The following is a 23,901-nucleotide window of genomic DNA, read 5'->3' as shown; positions in this document are numbered from 1 at the left end:
GCCCAATGACTGATTGACAGACAGGTGATGCTACAGAGGAGTGAGAATGAGGAGATGGGGGAAAGAGGACAACTCTATAGCTCTATATTCCTAAACACTATAACACACCCATAATGGCTTATATAGTGGCACTGCGGCACCTAGGGGCCCCGAATGACAACCTTAGCCTCCCACCCAGGCAGCCAATCTGCGACGCATGGTAAATCTTCAAAGATGTGACCATCTGTCATTAGTGGTGCAGGGGAGGATAAATACCTTGGCGTGACTCGAACTGCTAGCGTTTGGCAGATCCCATTTCAAGCCCCACTGACGTGAAGATGAGCGTCACACATCTCCTTCCACCACTGGCCAGTGTTGTGCCGTTTTGCTGTACCTGTGGCCATCTATCTCTCTCTGACTGCCACAGCCACACGACCTATGGGTGACTAGGCCAGAATGATGGTGCTGTCACCTTGCCTGGCTACCCAGACTCCTTGCTCTGGCCAAACGCTACGCCACACCCACAGACGTTAGTTTCTTCTCCGCAATGAGTCTGGATCTGATAGGTCCAGAAACCGATGGGTTGGGCCAGAGCCAGAACACACGTAGGTAAAGCAGCGGTTTGGAAATGTGTAGCCTCTGCCAAGTCCACAACAACTGGATGTTCTGGTTTTCAGGGGAAATGAAAGAGAGCCTGTGGCGTGGCTTCCTCTTTTGGACATTAAGAAGGCAACACTCCATCTTAACTCCTCCTCCACATTTACTGGATTGGTTGAACAGTGCAGAAGAGAACCACCTGTGCCAGTTTTTCTTCCATCTTGTCAAGACCAGTATGTAGGGGATCTAGTTTCAGGCGTTTCTTTTCAAGCCTGCAGGGTTATAAAATGAGTCATTGGCTTTGATACTCTGATTAGTTAGAGACGATCCAATCACTGACAACGCCTTTCGTGCACCTCGTCACCATAAAGAACTTCAATGATGGCAGTCTCGGACTAAAGTATGTAGCGAACGACAGAGCAGCGAGAGAATTTAGTGTGAGTTGTCAGGCTAGCTGTCACCTGGTGCTGGATCCTCTCCTAGCTCACCTGTCACATCATAAGCACAACACACTGTGGAGGAATGGCTCACTCCGTACCAACCAGAAACAGACTTTCCTAAATGCAGTTTGGGCAAATGTCAGATGGGTTGGGCCATCTTTGGCCCAGTGGGCCTGTCTGAATTGCGGGGTTTTGCGCATAATGTTTATTTGGATAACAACGGGGCCCTCTTGAAAAAAATGGTCTGTTTGGTGGCCTCAAGGAAAGAAATGGGCCGGTGTGTTTGCAATGCCCGGGACGATTTCTGGTCCCGGGTACCAACACTACTGTAGTACAGAACCTCAACAATATATTTATTCTTATTAGATGGAACTCATTAAAGAGGAGGGCTGCTGTGAGCTGTTTAAGTTTTGCCTGGATGAAATAAGGACCACCTCACAGAACTAGGGACAGCCCCCACATTATCTCACTCATGTTTTATAGCTGTGCTTCCTACCTTTACCCCTCACCTCTTGATTTGAAGTAACTGAAAATGTACATTATTCATAACTGTCGGCAGCAATGAATTCTCACACATATTCATGTTTATCATGTGGAATTCTCACTTTCAATTACTCCACCATAAATCCCTTTTCAAATCTTTGAGCAGTAAGCATATTAGTTATTCAAGAGAGACTCCTGTTCTGTGGAGGAGACATCCCTCCCTATGCAACCACAATTTAATTACTGCTGTCTACTCTTATTGATTTGAACAGGCGCTCTGTCAAATGGATAGCTATGCCTAGCTCTGAATTCCATCATTAATTCCTCCTAATGATTTCCAAGGTACATTTTTTATGACAGGAGCAATCATACAACTCCACTGGCCTCTTGAATCAGTTGCATCAGTGGCAACCAGCAAATAAATACTCACCTGAATGTACTGGGAAAGGGAAAGGAAAGGGGGATACCTAGTCAGTTGTCCAACGGAAAGTTTTCAACTGAAATGTGTCTTCCGCATTTAACCCCTCATTGTCTCTTACTGTTAAGTACTTGACACAATACAAACTCACTGGAGTCTTTTTTATTTAAAATATGTTTCCAACCTAGATGATTTCTTTATCATAAAAGAAAGCAGTCGCTAAATATGCATGCTTCATTTGCACTGTATAGTAAAAGATCCAGATGACATTGTCTATTCAAAGCCCAGTGTTGCATCAAATATCTGGGCCATATCTACAGTATGAAATATTAATAGAGCAGCCCTCAGCATCATACATCATCAGAACCAGGCAGGCTGCTGTGATCCTCTCCTAAAACACATGGTATCAATTCAATGGATACAGTCTATGTACTGTAATTCACATGCTATACTATAGTTACTATACGTATATTCTACAGAATTCTATTCTATTCTAAAATATACCATCCTGTAACACACATGATACATAAACTGAGTTTCAGATCAGTCTGACCTTTTTGTCAGAAGGGTGTGGGTTCATTTTACACTTGCTATCTGCAATGATTATATTATGTAAAACACACACAAATGCAGAATTCAGAGGTGATGAATATTGAAAAAATGTATATCGATCAGCAGACCTGGCAGAAAACATGCTCATCATTCTGAATTTGAATGAAATGTGATAACTTTGTCAAGCGAAGAATCTTCTTCCTTTGTTATTAATGACAGCCGTAGTTGCTCAGCAACAACCCCCAACGTTCCAAACAGAGTGAGGACCTGCGGTGAGACAACATGCCATTGTGACAGGTCCGTTCGAATAGTAAGAGAGCTGACATGCTAAAAGTGGAACAGTAGCCTTTGCTATCTAGAGCCACTCTCAGACTGGCATCTAACTGTAAAGATGGTGACACAGGGAGGCTTGTCCACTGAACCAAACAAGGCTTGTCATGAGAAAAGGCTTCGTCTGAAACATTTTCAAACTGGGTTAGACGTCTTGGATTTACAGTGCCTTCAGAAAGTATTCCTTTTTTTCTCTCACTCATCTACACACAATACCCCATAACGGCAAAGTGAAACATGTTTTTAGAAATGTTTACAAATGTATTGAAAATAAAATACAGAAATATATTGCATAAGTATTCACACGCCTGAGTCAATACAAGTTAGAATCACCGTTGGCAGAGATTACAGCTGTGGATCCTTTTGGGTAAGTCTCGAAAAGCTTTGCACATGTGGATTGTACAATATTTGCACATTATTCTTTTTAAAATTCTTCAAGTTGTCAAGTTGGTTGTTGATCATTGCTAGACAGGCATTTTCAATTCTTGCCATAGAATTTCAAGCCGATTTAAGTCATCACTGTAACTAGGCCACTCAGTAATATTCAATATCCTCTTGGTAAGCAACTCCAGGGTATATTTGGCCTTGTGTTTTAGTTTATTATCCGTCTGAGAGGTGCATTTGTCTTCTAGTGTCTGTTGGAAAGCAGACTGAACCAGGTTTTCCTCTAGGATTTGTCCTGTGCTTAGCTCTATTCCATTTATTTTTATCCCACAAATCTCCCTAATTGTTGCCGTAGGCAAGCACACCCATAACATGAAGCAGCCATCACCATGCTTGAAAATATGAATAGTGGTAGTTCATTTCTTTGGCAGATTTTTTAGTAACTTATTGCAAACAGGATGCATGTTTTGGAATATTTGTATTCTGTACTGGCTTCCTTCTTTTCACTCACTTTAGGTTAGCATTGTGAAGTAACTACAATCTTGTTGATCCATCCTCAATTTTCTCTCATCACAGGTATTAAACTCCGCAACTGATTTAAAGTCACCATTGGCCTCATGGTGAAATCCCTGAGCGGTTTCCTTCCTCTCCAGCAACTAAGTTAGGAAGGTTGCCTGTATCTTTGTAGTGAATGGGTGTATTGATACACCATCAAAAGTGTAATTAATAACTTTACCATGCTCAAAAGGATATTTAATGTCTGCTTTTTTAATTTATACCCATTTACCGATAGGTGCCCTTCTTTGCGAGGCAATGGAAAACCTCGCTGATCTTTGTGGTTGAATCTGTGGTCCTGTGTGGTCCCGTGTGGCTCAGTTGGTAGAGCATGGCGCTTGCAACGCCAGGGTTGTGGGTTCAATTCCCACGGGGGGACCAGGGTTCAATTCCCACGGGGGGACCTGTATGAATATGTATGAACTTTCAAATTTGTAAGTCGCTCTGGATAAGAGTGTCTGCTAAATGACTTAAATGTAAATCTGTGTTTGAAATTCACTGCTTGACTGAGGGACCTTACTGATAATTGTATGTGTGGGGTACAGAGATGAGGTAGTCATTCAAAATTCATATTACACACTATTATTGCACACAGAGTGAAACCATGCAACTTATATGACTTGTTAAACACATTTTTATTCCTATTTAGGTTTGCCATAAGAAAAGGATTGAATACTTATTGACACAACATTTCAGCTTTTCATTTTTAATTAATTTGCAAACATTTCTAAAAACATAATTCCGCTTTGACATTATGGGGTATTGTGTGTAGTTCAGTGACACAGATTCTCAATTTAATTACTTTTAAACTCAGGCTGTAACACAACAAAATGTGGAAAAGGTCAATGGGTGTGAATACTTTCAGAAGGCACTGTACTATAATATAAAATGGCAAGTGTCAAAACATTGAAAAGCTATGGTACAGTGCCAAAATAATGTTGACAAAATAGTCAGCGGAAATGGGTTTGAAATACCAAAACCTTTGGAGTGTAACAAGTCACTAACCAACCAATAAATGTTAATTTTCATTAGCATCATTCTTTGATTTCTCCTTTTATTTGTCATTCTGAGCAAGCGAGAGGGGTAGAGAGAAGCAGCAGACAACAACAAAATCAAAGACCCGCTGTCAACTGCCAACAGCCAATGGGCTGAGTACAATATTCTAATTATTTCTCAATCTGTCAATCTGTCACTCGTTCTACTGTGTAACTCCCACTGGCAGGGGAACACTGTGCCTGTCTGGCCTAGCCCTTCTGAGAGATCTTGTCTGGGCACTGTCTGTCTGGCCCCTGGGTATGAGACCAGCTCACTGGGCACAGATGTCAATTCATTGTCTATTCCACGTTGGTTACACGTCATTTTGTTGAAATGACGTGGAAACAACGTTGATTCGACCAGTGTGTGCCCAGTGGGAGGGTGCTTGTGATCCATGGTCTACTTTGGGGGCTGGCTTGGCTAGAGGAAACAGGGGGGCAACATAATTAATTAGCTCAGACTTAATTGTCATGACATTTCAAATGAGGTGTTTTCATTGGTAAACAACACAGAATGATGCATGTATTGCTGACATTTATGAAAAAGCAGCTACTTACGTGCTGACTTGTGCTAGATTGTGGTGTATAGGAACAGGGCCAAAGTAATAACAACCACAACATAAAATGTTGTCCTTGGAGTAGCCAACAGAGGGCTTTTGGCAATATCTTGGTAATACAGATGGGTCGTTTCACTAATTAAGTGCCTTTTGAGTAGCGTAACTTTTTATTTCACCAAAATGTTCCCATCTCAAGAGGTTAAATAAACAAATTACTATAGTAAGTGCCAAATAAAGTAACAGGGTTGACAGTAACAGGGTTGACAGTAACAGCGTTGACGATTTCATCTTAAATCAGCCATATATCCCTCATGACAGGGGGAATGATAGCTTGTTGTATGCATAACATTTCTAGCCTGTATATCTATGGGTAACAGAGTTGACGTGTTATGCTCGACCCCCTCAGTTTTCTACCACAAAACAACAGAAAATGTCCAAAAGAGTAGAACCAGCTCACCTGCATACTTTTACACTATGATTTGACTATTAGATGTTCAATGTTTCACCATATTAAAACGAGAGTCCCGTTAACGTAACAGGGTTGACCTTAAAAAGTTGGACATGTATTTTTTTACCTTAAAATTAATCACTCATCACATTAAATAATTTGTAATCTTCAGAAATGACTTTGTCAAAGCAAAGATTTAAAAAACTAGGGCTTTACAATGATGGTGAAAACTTGGGAAAATGTTGGGGTTAAAATCTTCCTAGAAGTCACAGAGGATGCACAGAGGGACACAAAGCAGAATTTTATTCACATAAAAAAAAACAGATTTATTGCATTTTCCATGTGCTCTATATTAAAGGCCACCTCACTTAATAACAGGTTTTTTAAATTCAATATTTGAGCACAATTTTGACTTAAAATATCAACAGGACGTAAAAGGCACTCATTTCGTGGAATGACCCAGAAAGAAATGCAAAAACTCAAGTGCTGCTTCAATTCAATAAAATACAACAGCAAAAGCTCCATGTTGACATTGCATGGAGCCCATGAGTGTTCTAATCTGAAGGTCTATTTGGAGAGGGATGCTGACCCTGTCCCATGCCTTGGCCCTGTCTCTTTCCAGCAGGATGATCTGTAGAGGAGTGTGAGAGAGGGAGTGACATGCCTGGGTGGCGGTGCCCAGACACTCAGGGCAATACCAGAGTTCAGGTGAAGAGATGGGAGGAGTCAAGCTGGCCTCGCTGCCTGCTGCAGATTAGCTAAATACCTAGGCCACTGATTTCTGTGGACAATTACATATCAGCCACATAAAAATATAGACTACTCCCTCACTCTCTCTCTTCAGTTTGTATTTGAACCTCTCACTTGAACAAGTTAGCTAGCTATTACAATGGTAAGATTGGCAAGTACAGTTGAAGTCGGAAGTTTACATACACCTTACCCAAATACACTTAAACTCAGTATTTCACAATTCCTGACATTTAATCCTAGTATAAATTCACTGTCTTAGATCAGTTAGGATCACCACTTTATTTTAAGAATGTGAAATGTCAGAATAATAGCAGAGATAATTATTTATTTCAGCTTTTATTTCTTTCATCACATTCCCAGTCGGTCAGAAGTTTACATACACTCAATTAGTATTTGGTAGCATTGCCTTTAAATTGTTTAACTTGGGTCAAATGTTTCAGGTAGCCTTCCATAAGCTTCCCACAATAAGTTGGGTGAATTTTGGCCCATTTCTCCTGACAGAGCTGATGTAACTGAGTCAGGTTTGCAGGCCTCCTTGCTCGCACACGCTTTTTCAGTTCTACCCACCCCCCCGTGCTTTACTGTTGGGATGGTGTTCTTCGGCTTGCAAGCATCCCCCTTTTTCCTCCAAACATAACGATGGTCATTATGGCCAAACAGGTATATTTTTGTTTCATCAGACCAGAGGATATTTCTCCAAAAAGTACGATCTTTGTCCCCATGTGCCATAGTCTAAACCGTAGTCTGGCTTTTTTATGGAGGTTTTGGAAGCAGTGGCTTCTTCCTTGCTGAGCAGCCTTTCAGGTTATGTCGATATAGGACTCGTTTTACTGTGGATATAGATACTTTTGTACCTGTTGCCTCCAGCATCTTCACATCGTCCTTTGCTGTTGTTCTGGGATTGATTTGCACTTTTCGCACCAAGGTACGTTCATCTCTAGGAGACAGAACACGTCTCCTTCCTGAGCGGTATGACGGTTGCATGGTCCCATGGTGTTTATACTCGCATACTATTGTTTGTACAGATGAATGTGGTACGTTCAGGCATTTGGAAATTGCTCCCAAGGATGAACCAGACTTGTGGAGGTCTACAATTTTTTTCCTGAGGTTTTGGCTGAATTCTTTTGATTTTCCCATGATGTCAAGCAAAGATGCACTGAGTTTGAAGGTAGGCCTTGAAATACATCCACAGGTACACCTCCAATTAACTCAAATGATGTCAATTAGCCATCAGAAGCTCCTAAAGCAATGACATTTTCTGTTATTTTCCAAGCTGTTTAAAGGCACAGTCAACTTAGTGTATGTAAACTTCTGACCCACTGGAATTGTGATACAGTGAATTATAAGTGAAATAATCTGCCTGTAAACAATTGTTGGAAAAAATACTTGTGTCATGCACAAAGTAGATGTCCTAACCGACTTGCCAAAAATATAGTTTGTTAACAAGAAATTTGTGGAGTGGTTGAAAAACTAGTTTTAATGACTCCAACCTAAGTGTATGTAAACTTCCGACTTCAACTGTAAGTACTGATGACGCCCAACCTGCTTTAAACATTAAACAGTTAGATATTTTAGCTTTTAATTCATTCAGTGTTGACAGTAAAATACATAAATATGTATTGATAGTTTATCAACGGTACTAAACCTATTGATTTCATAAGGATGTCCCTTTAGCTGCTCATCATGGTTTTAACCAATCTAGACATACAGCAGTCAGTTTTTACTGTAGCGTCTCTGAATCTTACAACCTGATTGGTAGATTCCATTTCACTTCCATTTCAGCAAGCCCGAGGACAAGACTTGACTGTTAATAATAGTGATGGTATGAAAATTGAAATTGCAAACCATTTTGTCAGACCCCTGACAGAAAACCTGTTTTATATGTCAGCCCATGCACATGCCAGTCAAACATCCATCCAGTATGAAGCACTTGATAGTCAGCTTGACTTGTACCGTAGGCCTATTATGCAGCAAAAAAAGTTGGCTTCTGTAACACTGTCACAACCTGCATCAGTGTAATCAATAGTGTTGTGGTAAACAAACCTAACCTACCACTATGTGTATTTTATAGTCTCAAGCTTTTAATGTTTACAATTTTCCCCCTTGATGATATTGGTGTTTTTCAAGTTCACTTGTCATCCTTCAGTTTTTGCCCCTTGACAGACTGAATGTTCTCATTTTAAATTTATCTGATGGAGCCAATTTAGTTTGACACAGCTGGCTGATAAACATTCCACAGATACACTTGCTTTGCAGGGCTGCTATCTGGCTGTGGATAATGAAGGTCAAACAGGTCTTGTGGTGCATGTTAAAAAGCCATTCCCTTCCCCATCATCACCAACCCCAGTCAAACTACCCCAGAGGTCAATTCCAGAGCAGATAGAGCAATAACACAATTGATCTAGCTTGGCTGAGCTTGAAATAAAACGTTATATTTCATGACAACAATTCTGGCTTAGGTTAACCTAAATCCCACGACCTGAGGGTGTGTGTTATATGTCAGGAAAACATGTTGCCGTATAGTGTATTTCCTATTTTGTTCATTTCATCAGGACCCCCATCTCTTCAGGGCACTCACTGGATGGTTGGCCTAAGCAGGGGGTACAAATTCAAGTTCTGTCTTTTGGCAGTGTGCCTTGCTCTGTTCCAACGCCTGCCCTGTGGCACAGAGACACCATCACAGCAGTACCCATAAACCTGCAGGCTCTCCCTGCCCCCTCTCCACTTGTCTCTGATCCTGCTGCCGTACCGATATCTATCTCAGACTATGGCTGCTTCGCTTCCCAAAACATCCTAGAGACAAGCACAAGAGAGTTCATCTGTCACAAGACATTAGCAGCCATGTCAGCAGTTGACTCATCTGACTTAGTATTGGAGTGAAAAACAGCAATACACGTATGATTATTCATATTTGAGCCGTCAATAGGCTTGTTCAAGCTCAAATGTTTTGAAATACTCTTTGACTGTAAAATGTCAAGGCAGCTCTTTTTTTAATAAACATGATTTTATGCAAACAGTAGACTGAGCATATACATGTAAGTCAATAAGCACATTGAAACCTGGTGTAGAATAAATGCAATTTCAAAGGTCTGAGTTACACTAAAGTTCTTGCTCTGTGTGTTTTTCAGAGTCTGAACAGTGAATAACAGTGGCTGCTAATCATAGCGCATGGGGCTACAACACACAGTGGGCCACATCCTTTATAATCAGTCCCACATTAGTCATAGCCAACTTACACAAAGTGATATTCAGTCATAATTCACTGACACTGAAGACAAACGCAATTAAGGGAAAACAATTAATATCTCAAGTAAAATCTGAAGTTTATTGTTAATGATTGTGTATGATTTATTTACTGTAGAAATACTTCACAATGATACCTGGAGAGGAAACAATCTCCAGTTTCAAAATGTCCAGTCTTGAAGCAGAATCCTACCTCTGGGGCTGTACTGATCCAATCCCCCCCCAAAAATTCCAGTAACTATGTCAACCCTGCAGTTACTCTAAGGACACAATTACCTCCCTTACAGCAAGCATACCAGGAACATTTTGGATAAAAAGCATTGCAGAACCATAGTGGATGATTGATCTTTTGGTTTATTGCAGGGCTCTCCAACCCCGTTCCTGGAGTTCTACACTCCTGCAGGTTTTCGGCTCAACCTGTTTTAACTAACCTGATTCAGCATATAAACCAGTTAATTATTAGAATCAGGTGTGCTAGATTAGAGTTGGTGTGAAAATCTAGTGGTTTATTGGGTGTTTAAATATATATCATTTTTTCCACAGACAGAAATATACATTTAAGAGCATGCACCTCCAGACTGTGTGCAATGAAGCAATGCCTCTAAATATAACTGGTTATTTAAGCTGTAACCCTGTTATCAGTCTTGAAATGTTATGCACACACCCACACACCCACTCTCATACATCTCTGTTTTAAATGAATGTGCAACTGAGCATTTAGCCCTAATATAGAATCATAAATAACTGTAGCACAATAATGGGGATGTAAGCATAGCTTTCTGCTGTGTGGTGTAACAGTCACATTGACGCAAACACATTTGATGGCCTATTGAGCCAAAATCCCAACACTCAATACTAAAAACACTTCAACGAACAAACAAGTAGTTTTCATTTCTTCCGTGGAACCTTGTCTCCAAGTGGTACTTCATCAATAAGTTTCTGAAATAAGATTAGAAATGTTCAAACCAAGTGACTAAATATTTGGAAAAAGACAAATCCCTCCACAAGGACCATCAAATCATACCTCCAGTATTCGAGTATAGTACGTCACATCGTCCTCCAGCTCCCCCCGGGCGTCATCCACTTGGTATCTCCGACAGGCCAGCACCAGCTCGTTGGCATTGAAGAGAGGGGCCGGGTCGATGGAATGGCCATTGATGAGGCTCACCAAGTACTCTCTGTAGTGTTTCCTGGAATAGATTAGACAAAAACCAGTTAGTTACATCGATGCATGTTTATCATGGGAGAACTCTGTTGTTCTCTAAAGCGCCTTTGAGTCCTTGAAAAACACTGGTGGTGGCAGTGAGAGGAAACATACTCGCACAGTCCTGCATGGCCAGGCTGAGTTTGAGCCCCACAGGCCGAGTCCGTCTGCTGCCCACTCTCATCCTTCTGCTCTATCACTCCGCACAGCCCTGAGAGAGAGAAAGACAATTATATATCTTAGTATTTCTCCGTTTCAGTTTTTCTGAGTAAAAAGAAAATAACATAGAATCTTACCTGCTTGAGTTCCTGGAGGGGTGTCAGTATTGAACTCAACACCCTTGTTCTGCAAACAGACAATAACAATAAACAATCATTTTAATGCGGTCCATCTACAGATATTCTCGCAATAAAATCAGTTATAACTGAATGTGAGTCAGGGTGCTATAATGTGGTTATGGTGATTGTAATGGAGTGTGAGCATCCGTGTGTGTGTCGTGTGCGTATCTACCTGCAGCAGGGCTTGTAGTCTGCCAGGCTCCCAGTCCCTCAGGTAGAAGAGACAGTCTCGAGGGTGATGGGCATGCAGGCCTGTCACACTACAATGGATCACTGCACAAGTCTACAGAAGAGGGAGGGAGAGAGGAGGGGGGAAAAGGAAGGAGAGAAAGAGAGAGTGCAAGAGAGAGAGAAAAGAAAGAGAGAAATGGTGGGAGAGTAGGGGAGGGAGAGAGTAGCAGAGAGAAGGAAAAACAAACACCCACATTAAAGTGACATTCAAGTCAACTCCCATAAGATAAAACCTTGCCAGGAACTAGCACAATCGATGATGCACAAATGAACGACCCACAAATGAACAACACAAACACACCAAGCCATTTAAGGGACTTACAGTGTGGAAGGGGTTGTTGCATCCGCTGCAGAACTGGTACCTGCACTGGGAGCAGCTGAAGTGCATACAGCCTCCTTTGGACAGGGCATACTGGAACCTGCAGTTTGGACATGCTGAGGGAAAGAGGAAGTAAATTCAGGGAAACGACTCCCGGGTATTGGGAGAGTACACATGAGAATGCATCAGGGAAAGGAACTAAACGAGTTTTAATAATTCCCACAAATGAAGGTCATGTAAGAGACTGTAAATACTTAAAGGGTCTAACTTGCTCTAATTTGGTAAAACAGGGTCTAAAGGTAAATACAGTAGAACACCTGCTGAGGTGCAGTAGAACACCTGCTGAGTGTCGATGAAAGGTAACAATTCAACATGGATTGTCGAGAAATGAACAGAAAATGACAGACAATATTCTATGCGGTCCCATAACACTACCATAGAGGTACTGTAGGCCTTCTGCCTGAACTAAGCCAGAAGACTAAGGACAAACCGGACTGTGCCGACAAACAGTTAAAAGCAGCAGCAGTCCGGTTTGTCCTTAGTCCTCTGGCTTAGTTCAGGCAGAAGGTCTACAGTACCTCTATGGGAGTGTTATTCATGACGCTAATGAAATGTACTGGTTTGGAAGAGGAACTATGAGTAAGACCAATTTGATCTCTCTCAGCCCAACATCTAGTAAAGTGTCTGGCCGTTCACACCTCCGCAAGTACCTGCCTTTCCTGGTTAAAAGCTACAGTAGCTCAATGGAGGAGGTGTTTAAGAAGGTGTGTGTGTGTGTGTGAGAGAGAGACTCACTGATGCCGTTGTCACGCAGGTATCCGGCCAGGCCTTGCCTCTGGTACTCTGGGTCATTCTCTCTCTTCCAGGACTGGTACCGTTCACACGACAGACCACCGTGCTGAGACTCCCACTAGAGAATGCACGGTGACAGAGACAAGAGAGGATGATATACAGATTAGGCTCCAGCTTCACTCCAAAGAAAAATCCCCTTCTATCACCCTCTCTCACACATAAATAGAGTGGATGTTTGTCACTTACAGGTTTCTTGCATTGTGCGCAGAAGCTGTTCCTGCACTGGAAACAGGTGACCTTCAGTTGGTCTCCATCATAGATGAACCCATAGGAACACTGACAGTAGGAAGGGGAAGACAGGAATAGTTAATGAAATAAAAAAACAGAAATACCTTTGCTATCAGACTCGAAATTGAGCTCAGGTGCATCCTGTTCCCATTGATCATCCTTGAGATGTTTCTACAACTTGACTGTAGTCCACCTGTGGTAACTTCAATTGATTGGACATTTGCACATACCTGCAAATGCACATTGCACATACATGTCTATATAAAGGTCCCACAGTTGACAGTGTATGTCAGAGCAAAAACCAAGCAGAGGTTGAAGGAATTGTCCGTAGAGCTCCGAGACAGGATTGTGTCGAGGCACAGATCTGGGGAAGGGTACCAAAAAATGCATGCAGCATTGAAGGTCCCCAAGAGATCCTTGAAGAAAACCTGCTCAGGACCTCAGACTGGGGCAAAGGTTCACCTTCTACCAGGACAACGACCCTAAGAACACAGCCAATACAATGTAGGAGTGGCTTCGGGACATGTCTCTGAATGTCCTTGAGTGGCCCAGCCAGAGCCCAGACCTGAACCTGATTGAACATCTCTGAAGAGACCTGAAAATAGCTGTGCAGCAACGCTCGCCACCCAACCTGGCAGAGCTTGAGAGGATCTACAGAGAAGAATGGGAGAAACTCCCCAAATACAGGTGTGCCAAGCTTGTAGCATCATACCCAGAGGACTTGAGGCTGTAATCGTTGCCAAAGGTGCTTCAACAAAGTACTGAGTAAAGGGTCTGAATACTTATGTAAATGTGATATTTCAGTTTTTTTTATTTTATAAATTTGCAAACCTTTTTTAAAAATTGTTTTTTCTTTGTCACTGTGGGGTGCTGTGTGTAGATTGATGAGGGGAAAAACGACTTGATACATTTTAGAATAAGGCTGTAACATAACAAAATGTGGAAAGGGGTCTGAATCCTTTCCGAATGCACTGTATACTGCCATTTCTTAGCTAGTGAAGTGTGATTACTGTGATTTTATGGCAGCCTCAATAGGGATTATCAAATTATGTCTGGAAACAAACATTCTAAAATTTTTCCTTTGCCTTTGTACACATAGGAAATAAACCTTAAAAACCCGCTCAAGGCTATTATGTGATTAGAACTCACATGACTACACCAGAGGAACTTGGGGTCCTTGATGAGGGCTTGTTCAGTCAGCTTCTTATGAAACAGATCATACACTTCCGGCTCCAGACACTCCCGCAGCTGCACACACACACGCACAGGAAAATATGATTACAGGTGTTACCATCATACACACCCAGCAAACAAATGTATGGTCTCGTGAGATAACACTGACACCACCAACAACTGCATTTTGAAGGGAGAGAAGCCTCTGAAATCCTGGAATTGTATTTTTTCTCACTGTTTCTTCTCTCTTCAAAGAGAAAATCTGAGGGAGATGTTGTGTGACGTTGTTCTCTGTGTGATGTACTACCTGGATGTCCAGGGTGGAGAAGTAGCTGTTGAGGTGTTCGGGGTCGTTGATGTCAGGTTCCCAGCAGACGGGACACACCATGTCTCTGATGTGCTTGTCTCTCACTGCGATAGTGAAGTGCTGCTGGAAACAGCCACAGCACACCGAGCACTGACAGGAGGTCAGAGACTGCATCTGAAACAGGGAAGAAGAGAGGAGAGGAAGAAAGAAAGAAAGGATTAGAAGAGTTGGGGGGGTGGGATACTGCAACAACAACAAAAAAAGAAAAGAGAAAAGCTTCTGCTACAATTTGAGTAAAGACAAGCTTGCGCACACAGACGCACACACACACTTGAGAGAGTACCTTGCTGTGGGGAAAGTCTGACAGGCAGATGGGGCACTCTTTGGCCAGCACCCGGCGGATGAAGTCTCGGTCATGTGACTCGCGTACGGCCTGTACCACGTCGTCTAGGGTGTAGGGGGCGGTGCGCTCCTGCAGCAGGGACAGGGCCAGCTCACAGCGGCCCCAGCTGGGCAGGTCATACACCGCCAGCAGCCTCCGGCACACACGCTGGCCCCAGGGGGAAGAGGGGGGGAGTGGAGGGGGAAGAGTGAGAGGAGAGAGAGAGATCAGACCAGTGAAGGGGACAAGCAGATACAGAGGAATGATGAAAGGAGAGATATGCCACACTCAAAAAATAACTCTTATCACTGTGAGACATCAAGCAATTGTCAAGATGACTGAAGAACATGTATGACCTGTGGGCCTTTCTAATGGTGGTAGGTATAAACAGATTATCATCAATATAGCTATTCTGTGTTCAGCTAAATGTATGGCCAGAAAAATATAGTGGAGTTCAGAGAGCCCCAGTGACCCACCTGTTTGTCGGGGTGGTTGATGTCGATGGGTGGCTCAGGTTGGTCGCTCCACATGCGCTGGTGGAAGGGCTCCATGAGGGGTCGCTGCAGCAGAGACAGAGCCCCCCGCACCTCTCCCTCGCTCTGCCTCAGAACCTCCTGACACCGCACCTCGTCAGTGAACCCCAGAGAACACAGCTCCTTTACCTGCAAAGGTACATGAGAGATCAAACCCTTCCTTGAGTGTTCGAAGGCTAATCTCCTACATATAGGGCCAATTTCCCACACCAAGATTAAGCCTAATTCAGGACTCAAAATAGTTAGTAGAGAATCTTCATTGAATGTCAGTTTTAGTCCAAGACTAGACTTAATCTAGGCCTGGGAAACCAGCACATAGCTGTCAGCAAAGTGAAAAAAGTGACGGTACAACTGACCTTAGACCAGTTCTTAATGGGCAATAGACTTTCTGACCTGTCTCTCACCTTAGAGTGTCTGTCTCTGAGAGCCTGTTTCGCTGCTCTCTCAGTGTCTCCCCCTGCAGACAGCCAGGCCAACTTGGCCTCAGCCCTGGACAGGGTCACTCCTCTCCCTCTGGTCTGCTCCTCCTCCACACCTGTATCCTCTGCAGTACCAGTACCGTTCTGGTTCTGTCCGGCCTTCAGGTCTGCTGCTCGAGACGAAGAGGCCGTGGCACAGATCTGGTCGAGCAAGTGAGGTAGCTCTGCTTTGAGCCAATCACAGGGAAGGATGTTTACGTCCCCGGAGACGCGCATGCCTGTGTACACTTCCTCTGGACTCACTCCTTTCTTCTCTCCATCCTGACAGACAGGCAGACAGAGGAGAAGATGGAGAAAGAGTTAACAGAGACAGGAAGAGAGAGGGAAATAAAGAAACCAATCTGTCATACATATTCACTAGGCCTCAGCTGCTGCTACTCACCACACTGTATATTACACACCTAGAGGATGCTAATGTTATTTTTACACATCGTTTGTTTTCCGAAATCTGTAGTCTGTAGTTTTAATAGTACTGCAACCAAATTGGCCAGCAATGGTACAATAAAAACTTTTCTGAACCAAAATCTTAAATTAGCTAATAGCTTGTAATATTACAAGTAGTGGGGTAATGTGATTATACACCATATTATAGATAAAACAGAAAGCCTTCACTCACTCTAATGAGCTGGATCAGCTTTAGCCCCTCCTCTCTCATCAGTTTCTGTCTCCTCAAATCAGGGTCCTCCATGGGTGGGTCTTTGGGTTTGACGGACAGCACGGGGACCCTTTTGACCTGGGATGGAGGGTGGAGTTTGACTCGCATTTTGGCGGGCTCGGGGCGGGGGAGGTCACACATCTCACACACTGATGCTGGAGTGTAATTGATGTAAGTACAGAACTGACACATCCACTGCAGAAGGATGGGAGAAGAAGAGATAATTTGAGTGAGCTTAGACACTCACAGGAATAGAGGAACAATATCAACTGTAATACATGGTGATAAAGGCACAATCTGAAACTTTCATTTCAACTCAAAATGTGCTGCTTCTGCATTGACTTTAACAGTAGTTTACCTGGCTGTCTGGGTCTCCTGGCATACCCAGTACCGGAGCAGCAGGCCGGTTGGGTGTAGGAGGGGGGCGTGTGGGGGTTGCCGGAGGCTTGGTGGCCAGGCGGGGGCGCTCACACACCTTACACAGGATACTAATGCCCGCGTTCACCACCGTACAGCTTTTACACTGCCACTCTGGTGACATACACAGTGAAAACACACTCAACACAGGACTATGGAAGAGGTGAATATTAACTCAACAGCTCATATACACCAAGAGTGTCTTCCCATATTCAGACAATAAACAACTATACATGGAAATACAGAGGAGTGAGACTGACTGGAGTGCAAAAAAGGCAAACCACCACTATTAAAACACAAACATTGTTGGTTGGGTGTGTGTGTGTGTGTGTGTGTGTGTGTGTGTGTGTGTGTGTGTGTGTGTGTGTGTATACTGACCAGTGATGGTGAAGGGCTGTGGGAACTCATCCTTAGCAGAGCCAGAGGAGGCCAGGCGTGGTCTCTCACATGTCTCACACAGTATGTCCTGGTTGGAGTTGACCCTGGTACAGTGGGTACAGTGCCATGACAGGAGGGAGCTGCTGGGAAAGAGAGGGAGGAAGTGAATCTAGTGCCCAACACACAGGGAGTTGCATTTCAGCAATAATCACCACCTTTGAAAATGTAGCGATTCTCACCCTTTCCTGTCAGTTTCTATTTTGTCTTACTTGTCATGTCTTACCTGTGGTTCTTTCGCATTTTAGAGGATGTCACGACAGTCCTGTGGTGATTGGCTCGCTCTACAGAGGAGTGGTACAGTCTATCACATTCAGTACACAGCCATTGGACACAAGAGTTACAGTGGGCAGCCACTGGGAATATAGCACAGATAGTGCAGTTGTCTGCAAAGGGGAAGAGAAACAAGGAAAGTTGAATGCAAGTTTCAGATGTAAAAAATACACACACACACACTTCCAACCTGTGTGTCTGGTAGAGATAGAGGTGGATGTTGAGGCGTTAGCGGTCCGTACTGGAAGAAAGGCACTAGTGGGAGACTGAGCCAAGGAAGCCAGAGACATGTACAGGGGCTGGCTCTCTCTGAGGCTGGAGGGAATAGCTACCGCATCAGAAATGGGTCCGAAGTCATCCTGGAATCAGAAAGGAGAATTCAGTCATCTGATGGTGGTGGAAACTACCAGACACAAAACCACACAAATAGAAAAACTGCCTGAAGTAGAGAAAGGCAAATAGGGTGAACAAAAAAAAAAACATGTAGAAGGCAGAGAGGAAGAGGATAGGTTATGGGAGATAGGAAAAATACCTGTTGGTTCAGTGATGGGATAATTCTCTCAAAGAACTCTGGGTGGGGGTGAGCCTCCTGTGAAAACATCAACAACGACTCAGTGGTACAACTGACTTTAGAAACCTCTTTGAAATATTTCAGAATAACTGCTATTGGTCCAGACCTTGATGAGCATGTCCAGTTCCATGCGTAGACTCATGACCTCCAAGGTGACCGCTGCGACCTTCTCAATGTCAGGCTCCATGACCTCATCAGGGAAACTCAGGCCGTCTGGCTGCTGATTGGAGTAACCATAGAGACAAAGCACTGCCCTTCCTCCCTGGGGTAGAACAGAGGAGAGGAAAGGCTATAGAGGGTTTTATGCAATACTGTTGGCATAACGTTAGTGTTGTGGTGTGTGCACAATTAACTTCATTATTAGCAAGGTAGTAGGCTATAGACTCATATTGAACTAAGCCTATATCAACATAATGCCAATAGTGACAAGACAGTAGACTACATATCATCATCCAGAATCTCACCTGCCTGTATTGAAGACATCCTCACCTGAATGGCATCTACTGTTGCTCTGAAGACGGGGTTGTTGTGCTTGACAGCACGCCAGTACTTGGGCCTACTGGAGCTGGTGAGGTTACAGCCATACTTCTCCAGAATGTTCAGTGCTGTGGACAATCTCTGCAGGGAACCTATGGTCTGGCAGGAGAGAGGACAAAGACGAAAAAAGTTTGATACAGAAAAAGGTTGAGAAAAGAATAGACAGTGAACAAAAATATGAGTACAATGTATAAAGAGAGAGAGAGAGAGGAGTTCACTATTCCAAGATGTAGGCTAAGTGAAGGTAATTATGTCATTGTGATATGGACATTGTTTAATGTTTCAAGTACACTCAAACTAACTCACTTCTTTCCTGTTGTTATTGACGCCGTTTTCAATTATCATGGTCTCCGCAGCAATGTAGCGGTATTTGACCGATGGTGGTAAGGGTATGTTGGCCATGGCTGATATTCCGGCACGGACCTCCAGCACTGAGCCAGTGGAATACAGACAAGCTTCCGCATGGCATCGTACATCCTCTAGCTGGTCTGAAAGGGTATTAGCCATCCTGGAAAAGAGACATCAGTCATCATCATCACACAGATCAGATAGCAAATCATTGAGGGCACTGCCACACCACAGGCAGAGTTGATGAGCAAGATGCTTGCCTTACTGACATCCATTCATTCATTCATTCATAAGACGTTACCTGTAAGCCCCGACAGTGTGTGGCCGTTAAATCACAAGGCTGTCATATCAAGGAACACACACAGCCACCAGACTTTTACTGCATTTGCAGTACTCTATATTTGCAACAACACAATTACTAGCTAACTAAAGTTGAAGTGGAAATTATATCTCTACCTATATGAAAATACTGTCATATAAGCAATCTGCTTACCCAGTGTTTTCGCTCAACTGTCTGCAGTGACAGCCATTGAATCACGATGAGATGGCATTTCATTCAAAAGCGGGTGCTTTCAAAACACCATGTCACGCACCTCAATACAGACTTGTGCGCTAAAAACATGTATTTATATATATTTTTTATATATAAAATGTTATTCTAAAACAAGTAGTAACAGGGTCGTGGTAAAATCTAGCTGCAGTACTAGCTACGAATGTAAACAACTGCGTGAGAAAAATGCCGTATACTGCTTTGCGCAAAGAAACTAACCCCCATGCATCGCCATTGTGTGTCAAAACCTAATTTTCAAACAGAGATCCCGGAGCCAATATGGCTTGGACTGAGGAAACGTCGCAAAGCTGCAGTGCAGTACATTGTTTGTGAAGTTTTGGTGTCACCTTGTGGTGAAAATGACTAATTGCCTAATTTGCCTGTCACTCACCTGAAAAATATCCAGTTGATTACACGCTAATTGGTGTGGGGCGCGGGTGTTGCAATGCCCAGGCGCAGTAGGTTATAAATATGGTGGGGAGGGTGAAGAAAGGCAGAGTTTTGTGTTGCTCTCGTTTCGTGCACGCCTACGGTCTTACGTTTTTGTTTTTTTGGACCGTCACGGTCACATGTAAGTCCTTATACTTTTCCCCCCCGGTCATTTTCATGTGTATTACTCTGATGTAATGGCATAATACATATTTCTTGTTCGTGGATGCAGTCAGATTGTTGCCTTATTTGAATGGAAGGCAGAGCATCTGCAATACTACCAGTTTCTACACCGATTTAGGATGCCCATCTAATGACGTGTAGGCTTACGTTAACTTTTTGTTTCCTCTTTGCACTAGAATTGCGGTGTATAATATCCTGTGCTGTCTTTCAGCCCTGACCAAGCAATGGAAGGTGATTATTTATTAGTGTATTGGGTTTGATCAATTGTGACATTACTCAATTGAATATTTGTTGTGGAAAGTGTCAAATCATCTAATTTCTCCTTTCGTTCAGATATGAATAATCCTTCACACTCAATGGGAGTTGGGCAACCACACCATCCAACTAATCACACAAGACCATTTTTCTATGTTCAACCACCAACTCAACCTTATTATAATATGTACCAATGGAATATGAACCCATATGGGCAGTATGGTCTTCCCCCATCAGGTACAATAGAACACATTTTTCTAGCATCTTAAACAAATGAATTTACATCTTAATTTAAAATGTCTTTATTTCCAGTTATTCCTCATGTGCGTCCATATATGGCTCCATATCCATATACTGGTATGCAGTATCCTGGCTATGTGGTTCCCCAGGCTCTGATGCAGCCTGTTGATTACAGTAGGGTGTTTAACCCCCACATCTCCTCTGCGACCTACGACGTACAGTACCGCCACCACTACCAGCAACAGGCCTGTGTATTGCGAGAGACCACATGTTCAGAGGTTCAAACCGATCCGAGCGACACTGTCCACAACCTGATCGACAGTCTGGACAGGCTCAGAACCAATGAGAAGCCACCTGAAGAAAGTGAGCTAAACCCTAAATCTGACCTAGGGTCCCTAACCTCTGAGACAACCATCTCTTCCTCTGGAAATGTGGAAGAAGAATTCAGTGGGATGCGTAGGGAGCTGGAGTTGAGACCTCTGCCACAGAGACAACCCCAGCAGGGTAAGAGGAGGCAGAGGGACTCCTCTCTGCCCAGCAGCGTATTCAGTGACTCCACTATTACAGCACTGGTCTATGATGCAGAATCCAGCCAGAGCTGCCTGGAGATGGCCAAGCAGGATTGCTGGTCCCTGGGCTCTGGGGTGCTGCCCATCGACAGCTCTTCTGTCCATGAGGGGAGTCTGGAGGAGTCTAGGCAGCAATGCCACTCTGAGAAGCTCTACCTGAACACTGAAGAACCTGGGATAGAGTGGCAGTCCAGAGAACAGCCTAATCCTCCAGAGGATGTAAAATGTGACTCTGGGGCCTTGACACAGAGCCTTGAACTGAATGGGGCTTCACATGACCACCACTCACTTGACTGTCTGGCTCCAGAACAAGATTGTGACAAGGTTCTGATTCCATCTGCCTCTGAGCTGAAGGACCCTGTAGATAATCTAGCCTCCAAGGCAGAGTCCTCTGACTTGCCTTACAGAATCCTCAGGCTGCCCTGTGATCAGGTTACAGGCATGCTGCTGGATGATCCACTGTGGTATGTTGACTCCGCTGCGTCCAGTCTGGTGCCTCCACCGCAAAGCCATCTGTCCCCGCTTGTGAGTGCCTACTACTGTAGCTACTACCCGCAAGTGGCCCAGGAGCGCCAGAGTGTCCTCAGCCCATCCATAGACGAGCTCTCCTCCAGAGATGAGCTCTTCTCCACTGATATCGAAGATGTGGACCTTATCTCTGGTGGTCATGTGTATGTGGGAGGCGGCAAGCTAGCCGAGGCAACCTGCGAAACACCTGACCTCTCTGGTAAGGAAAACGTACCTACTCAATCCAACCCAGTAGAAGGGTTTGCAGAATGTTCTAAGACCTGTCTCAGCTGTGGCCTGAGCCTGGCGGAAGAGTCGAGGCCAGGCGACTCACAAGGGCCATGCCGTTATGTTGAGCGGGAGGAAACAGATGAAGATGTGCTAGAGGAAGATGACTACAATGAGCGAGGGGAGCTGTTGAGTGCCTGTCAGGTGCTTGTGAAGAAACCACATCACCCTAACAGAGTGCCTCAGCCCTCTGCTCGCCAGTTTCCAAACAGTAAACCAAAGAGGGGCTGCTGTGAGGACCACCATGAAGTCATGTGTCATGAAGAGCAGGAGCACGGTTACCTCTGGAGTTTTGACTGCTGTGAGGACCACAAAGCTACTGTCAAAGCTGACAAGTCTAAAGGGAAAGGAGGACAAAGAAATGCCCCATGCAGGCCTTATAATGGTAAGATTCTTTCCATCTCTTGACGTAGTCTGATGTCCCCTTCTAAATAGTGTCTTTACTTTTAATCCTCGTGTCATTCATTACAAATGTGAATTTGTCATGTTTCCCAGAGAAGCCTTGGAGAGAAGGCACTGTGGCATCAGACCACGATAGCTGGGGGAGTTCTGGTGCCAAATATAAGCCAAAGTCTTGGAGACCGTACAATGGGTCACAAGAACAAAGTGAGTTTCCTGTTTAAACTGCCGAGTTACCCATTGCCTTGATCAGTTCTCTACTTTTCACTAGTCATTCACTGTTTGACCTGGCCGTTATTGGTGTCCCAGCTCATGCTTCCCTCCCTCTGTATCCTTCAGTGAGACCCCCACGCAGAAGGCCATTTGTTCAGCAGAGGCCCCGAAGGACTGACTATGACGATCATGAAGAATCAGAGTTCTCTCGCTGCCAGAGGGGCAGAGGTAAGGGTTGTGTTGCAGTAGAGATACTACTACTTTTGTCACGTTTTGAAATGATAACACTAACTTTTTTTTTCTTCTTCAGGGACCACAAAGAGAAGGGGCACAAGATATTAGCCTATTTAAGAATTGCACCGCACCTAATATATTTATTCTAAATGTATTACCTAATATATATAAATTCACTTGCACTATGAAATACACACAAAACACATTGTAATAAATTAATAGACACTCGTAATGTTTGTATACGTGGTTAAAGAATCTCAGGCGGCAGTTCAACTAGCTACACAGTAGATGCCTGCATTTCCACTGCTTGATGGTAGCTATGTTGACGCTGTGTTCATCCTTATCACAGCCTGGGCTGCAGCCTCACAGACCGTACTGTGACGCTAACCCCCATGTTGGACGCTGTGTTCATCCTTATCACAGCCTGGGCTGCAGCCTCACAGACCGTACTGTGATACTAACCCCCATGTTGACCTGCAGACCAGAATGGACCTGGGAGGTGTAGGTCCAGTCTACTCTGCAGCTTTTAAACTCTTTTTCAGTGTCTGTGTCGTTCACTGAGGATGAAGCCCAGGTAATAAGATGTATCAAGCAGTGGAAATGCAGTGGCTTGGAGAAGAGATGCAAAGAAATAATTGTTGGGCTAGTTTGTAGCTGAGCCAGTCTAAATGTGTCTTGTTTTTATTATTGTGCAGATATTTTAAGCATTGCAGTGTAATGTTGACAAACTGACATCTACTTGTCTGCACAGTGTTGTTGTGTCATTAAAATCCTTGCATTGCACTTTAAAAAATGACTTTTTTTAAGAGACTAGTGCTACATTCATCACGAAGAATAGTTTGATGCCTCAGTTTCATGAAAGGTGTGGATAGTGCTCTACAAGATGGATCAGTAATTGAAGGACCCAAAATGTAATTGATAGTTATCCTTACATTATGGACTTCGTGGAAGAGCAGACCACTTCACATCTGTACTACACTGC

At 43.7% G+C, this 23,901-nt stretch overlaps 2 protein-coding genes across 5 annotated transcripts; one reads left to right on the top strand and one right to left on the bottom strand.

Annotated features, from left to right (window-relative positions):
• Positions 1 to 9,833: 9,833 nt before the first annotated feature.
• LOC129814082 (E3 ubiquitin-protein ligase RNF31-like) lies at positions 9,834 to 20,093 on the bottom strand. 4 transcript variants are annotated; one of them, XM_055866866.1, is made up of 23 exons: positions 19,994 to 20,093; positions 19,011 to 19,212; positions 18,657 to 18,803; positions 18,274 to 18,429; positions 18,129 to 18,185; positions 17,787 to 17,955; positions 17,550 to 17,709; positions 17,267 to 17,409; positions 16,830 to 17,002; positions 16,433 to 16,666; positions 15,742 to 16,077; positions 15,281 to 15,466; positions 14,766 to 14,972; positions 14,423 to 14,596; positions 14,092 to 14,190; positions 12,901 to 12,990; positions 12,658 to 12,772; positions 11,866 to 11,978; positions 11,485 to 11,595; positions 11,271 to 11,319; positions 11,089 to 11,185; positions 10,795 to 10,960; positions 9,834 to 10,709 (listed from the first exon to the last, which is right to left on the bottom strand). In XM_055866866.1, the coding sequence occupies exons 2-23, from the start codon at positions 19,209 to 19,211 to the stop codon at positions 10,659 to 10,661; spliced, it is 3,234 nt and encodes a 1,077-aa protein (XP_055722841.1). In that variant the 5' UTR covers position 19,212; positions 19,994 to 20,093; the 3' UTR covers positions 9,834 to 10,658. The 4 variants fall into 4 exon arrangements, with proteins under 4 accessions (XP_055722841.1, XP_055722840.1, XP_055722842.1 ...); XM_055866865.1 differs by lacking the exon at positions 19,994 to 20,093 and adding an exon at positions 19,546 to 19,884; XM_055866867.1 differs by lacking the exon at positions 19,994 to 20,093 and adding an exon at positions 19,546 to 19,884 and having other exon boundaries at positions 17,267 to 17,406.
• buc (bucky ball) lies at positions 20,085 to 23,722 on the top strand. Its single transcript, XM_055866869.1, has 7 exons — positions 20,085 to 20,173; positions 20,391 to 20,445; positions 20,548 to 20,706; positions 20,782 to 22,458; positions 22,569 to 22,679; positions 22,812 to 22,913; positions 22,996 to 23,722. The coding sequence occupies exons 2-7, from the start codon at positions 20,439 to 20,441 to the stop codon at positions 23,025 to 23,027; spliced, it is 2,088 nt and encodes a 695-aa protein (XP_055722844.1). The 5' UTR covers positions 20,085 to 20,173; positions 20,391 to 20,438; the 3' UTR covers positions 23,028 to 23,722.
• Positions 23,723 to 23,901: the final 179 nt, after the last annotated feature.

The sequence above is a fragment of the Salvelinus fontinalis genome, chromosome 17 (genome assembly GCF_029448725.1).
Source record: "Salvelinus fontinalis isolate EN_2023a chromosome 17, ASM2944872v1, whole genome shotgun sequence".
In the NCBI taxonomy this organism is placed as follows: Eukaryota; Metazoa; Chordata; class Actinopteri; order Salmoniformes; family Salmonidae; genus Salvelinus; species Salvelinus fontinalis.
The sequence above is the reverse complement of the archived record's forward strand: the minus strand, read 5'-3'. Positions and strand labels throughout refer to the sequence as shown.

Bases quoted from the DNA above. Each gene is read 5' to 3' on its own strand.
- LOC129814082 (XM_055866866.1), bottom strand. From the start codon at position 19,211: ATGGCTAATACCCTTTCAGACCAGCTAGAGGATGTACGATGCCATGCG. The intron at 16,078-16,432 runs GTGAGTGAAGGC...CCTGTCTGTCAG, and splicing joins AGCTGATCCAGCTCATTAGA to GATGGAGAGAAGAAAGGAGT. The intron at 11,596-11,865 runs GTAAGTCCCTTA...CCTCTTCTGTAG, and splicing joins GCAACAACCCCTTCCACACT to ACTTGTGCAGTGATCCATTG.
- buc (XM_055866869.1), top strand. The intron at 22,459-22,568 runs GTAAGATTCTTT...CATGTTTCCCAG, and splicing joins CCCATGCAGGCCTTATAATG to AGAAGCCTTGGAGAGAAGGC. The intron at 22,914-22,995 runs GTAAGGGTTGTG...TTTCTTCTTCAG, and splicing joins TCGCTGCCAGAGGGGCAGAG to GGACCACAAAGAGAAGGGGC.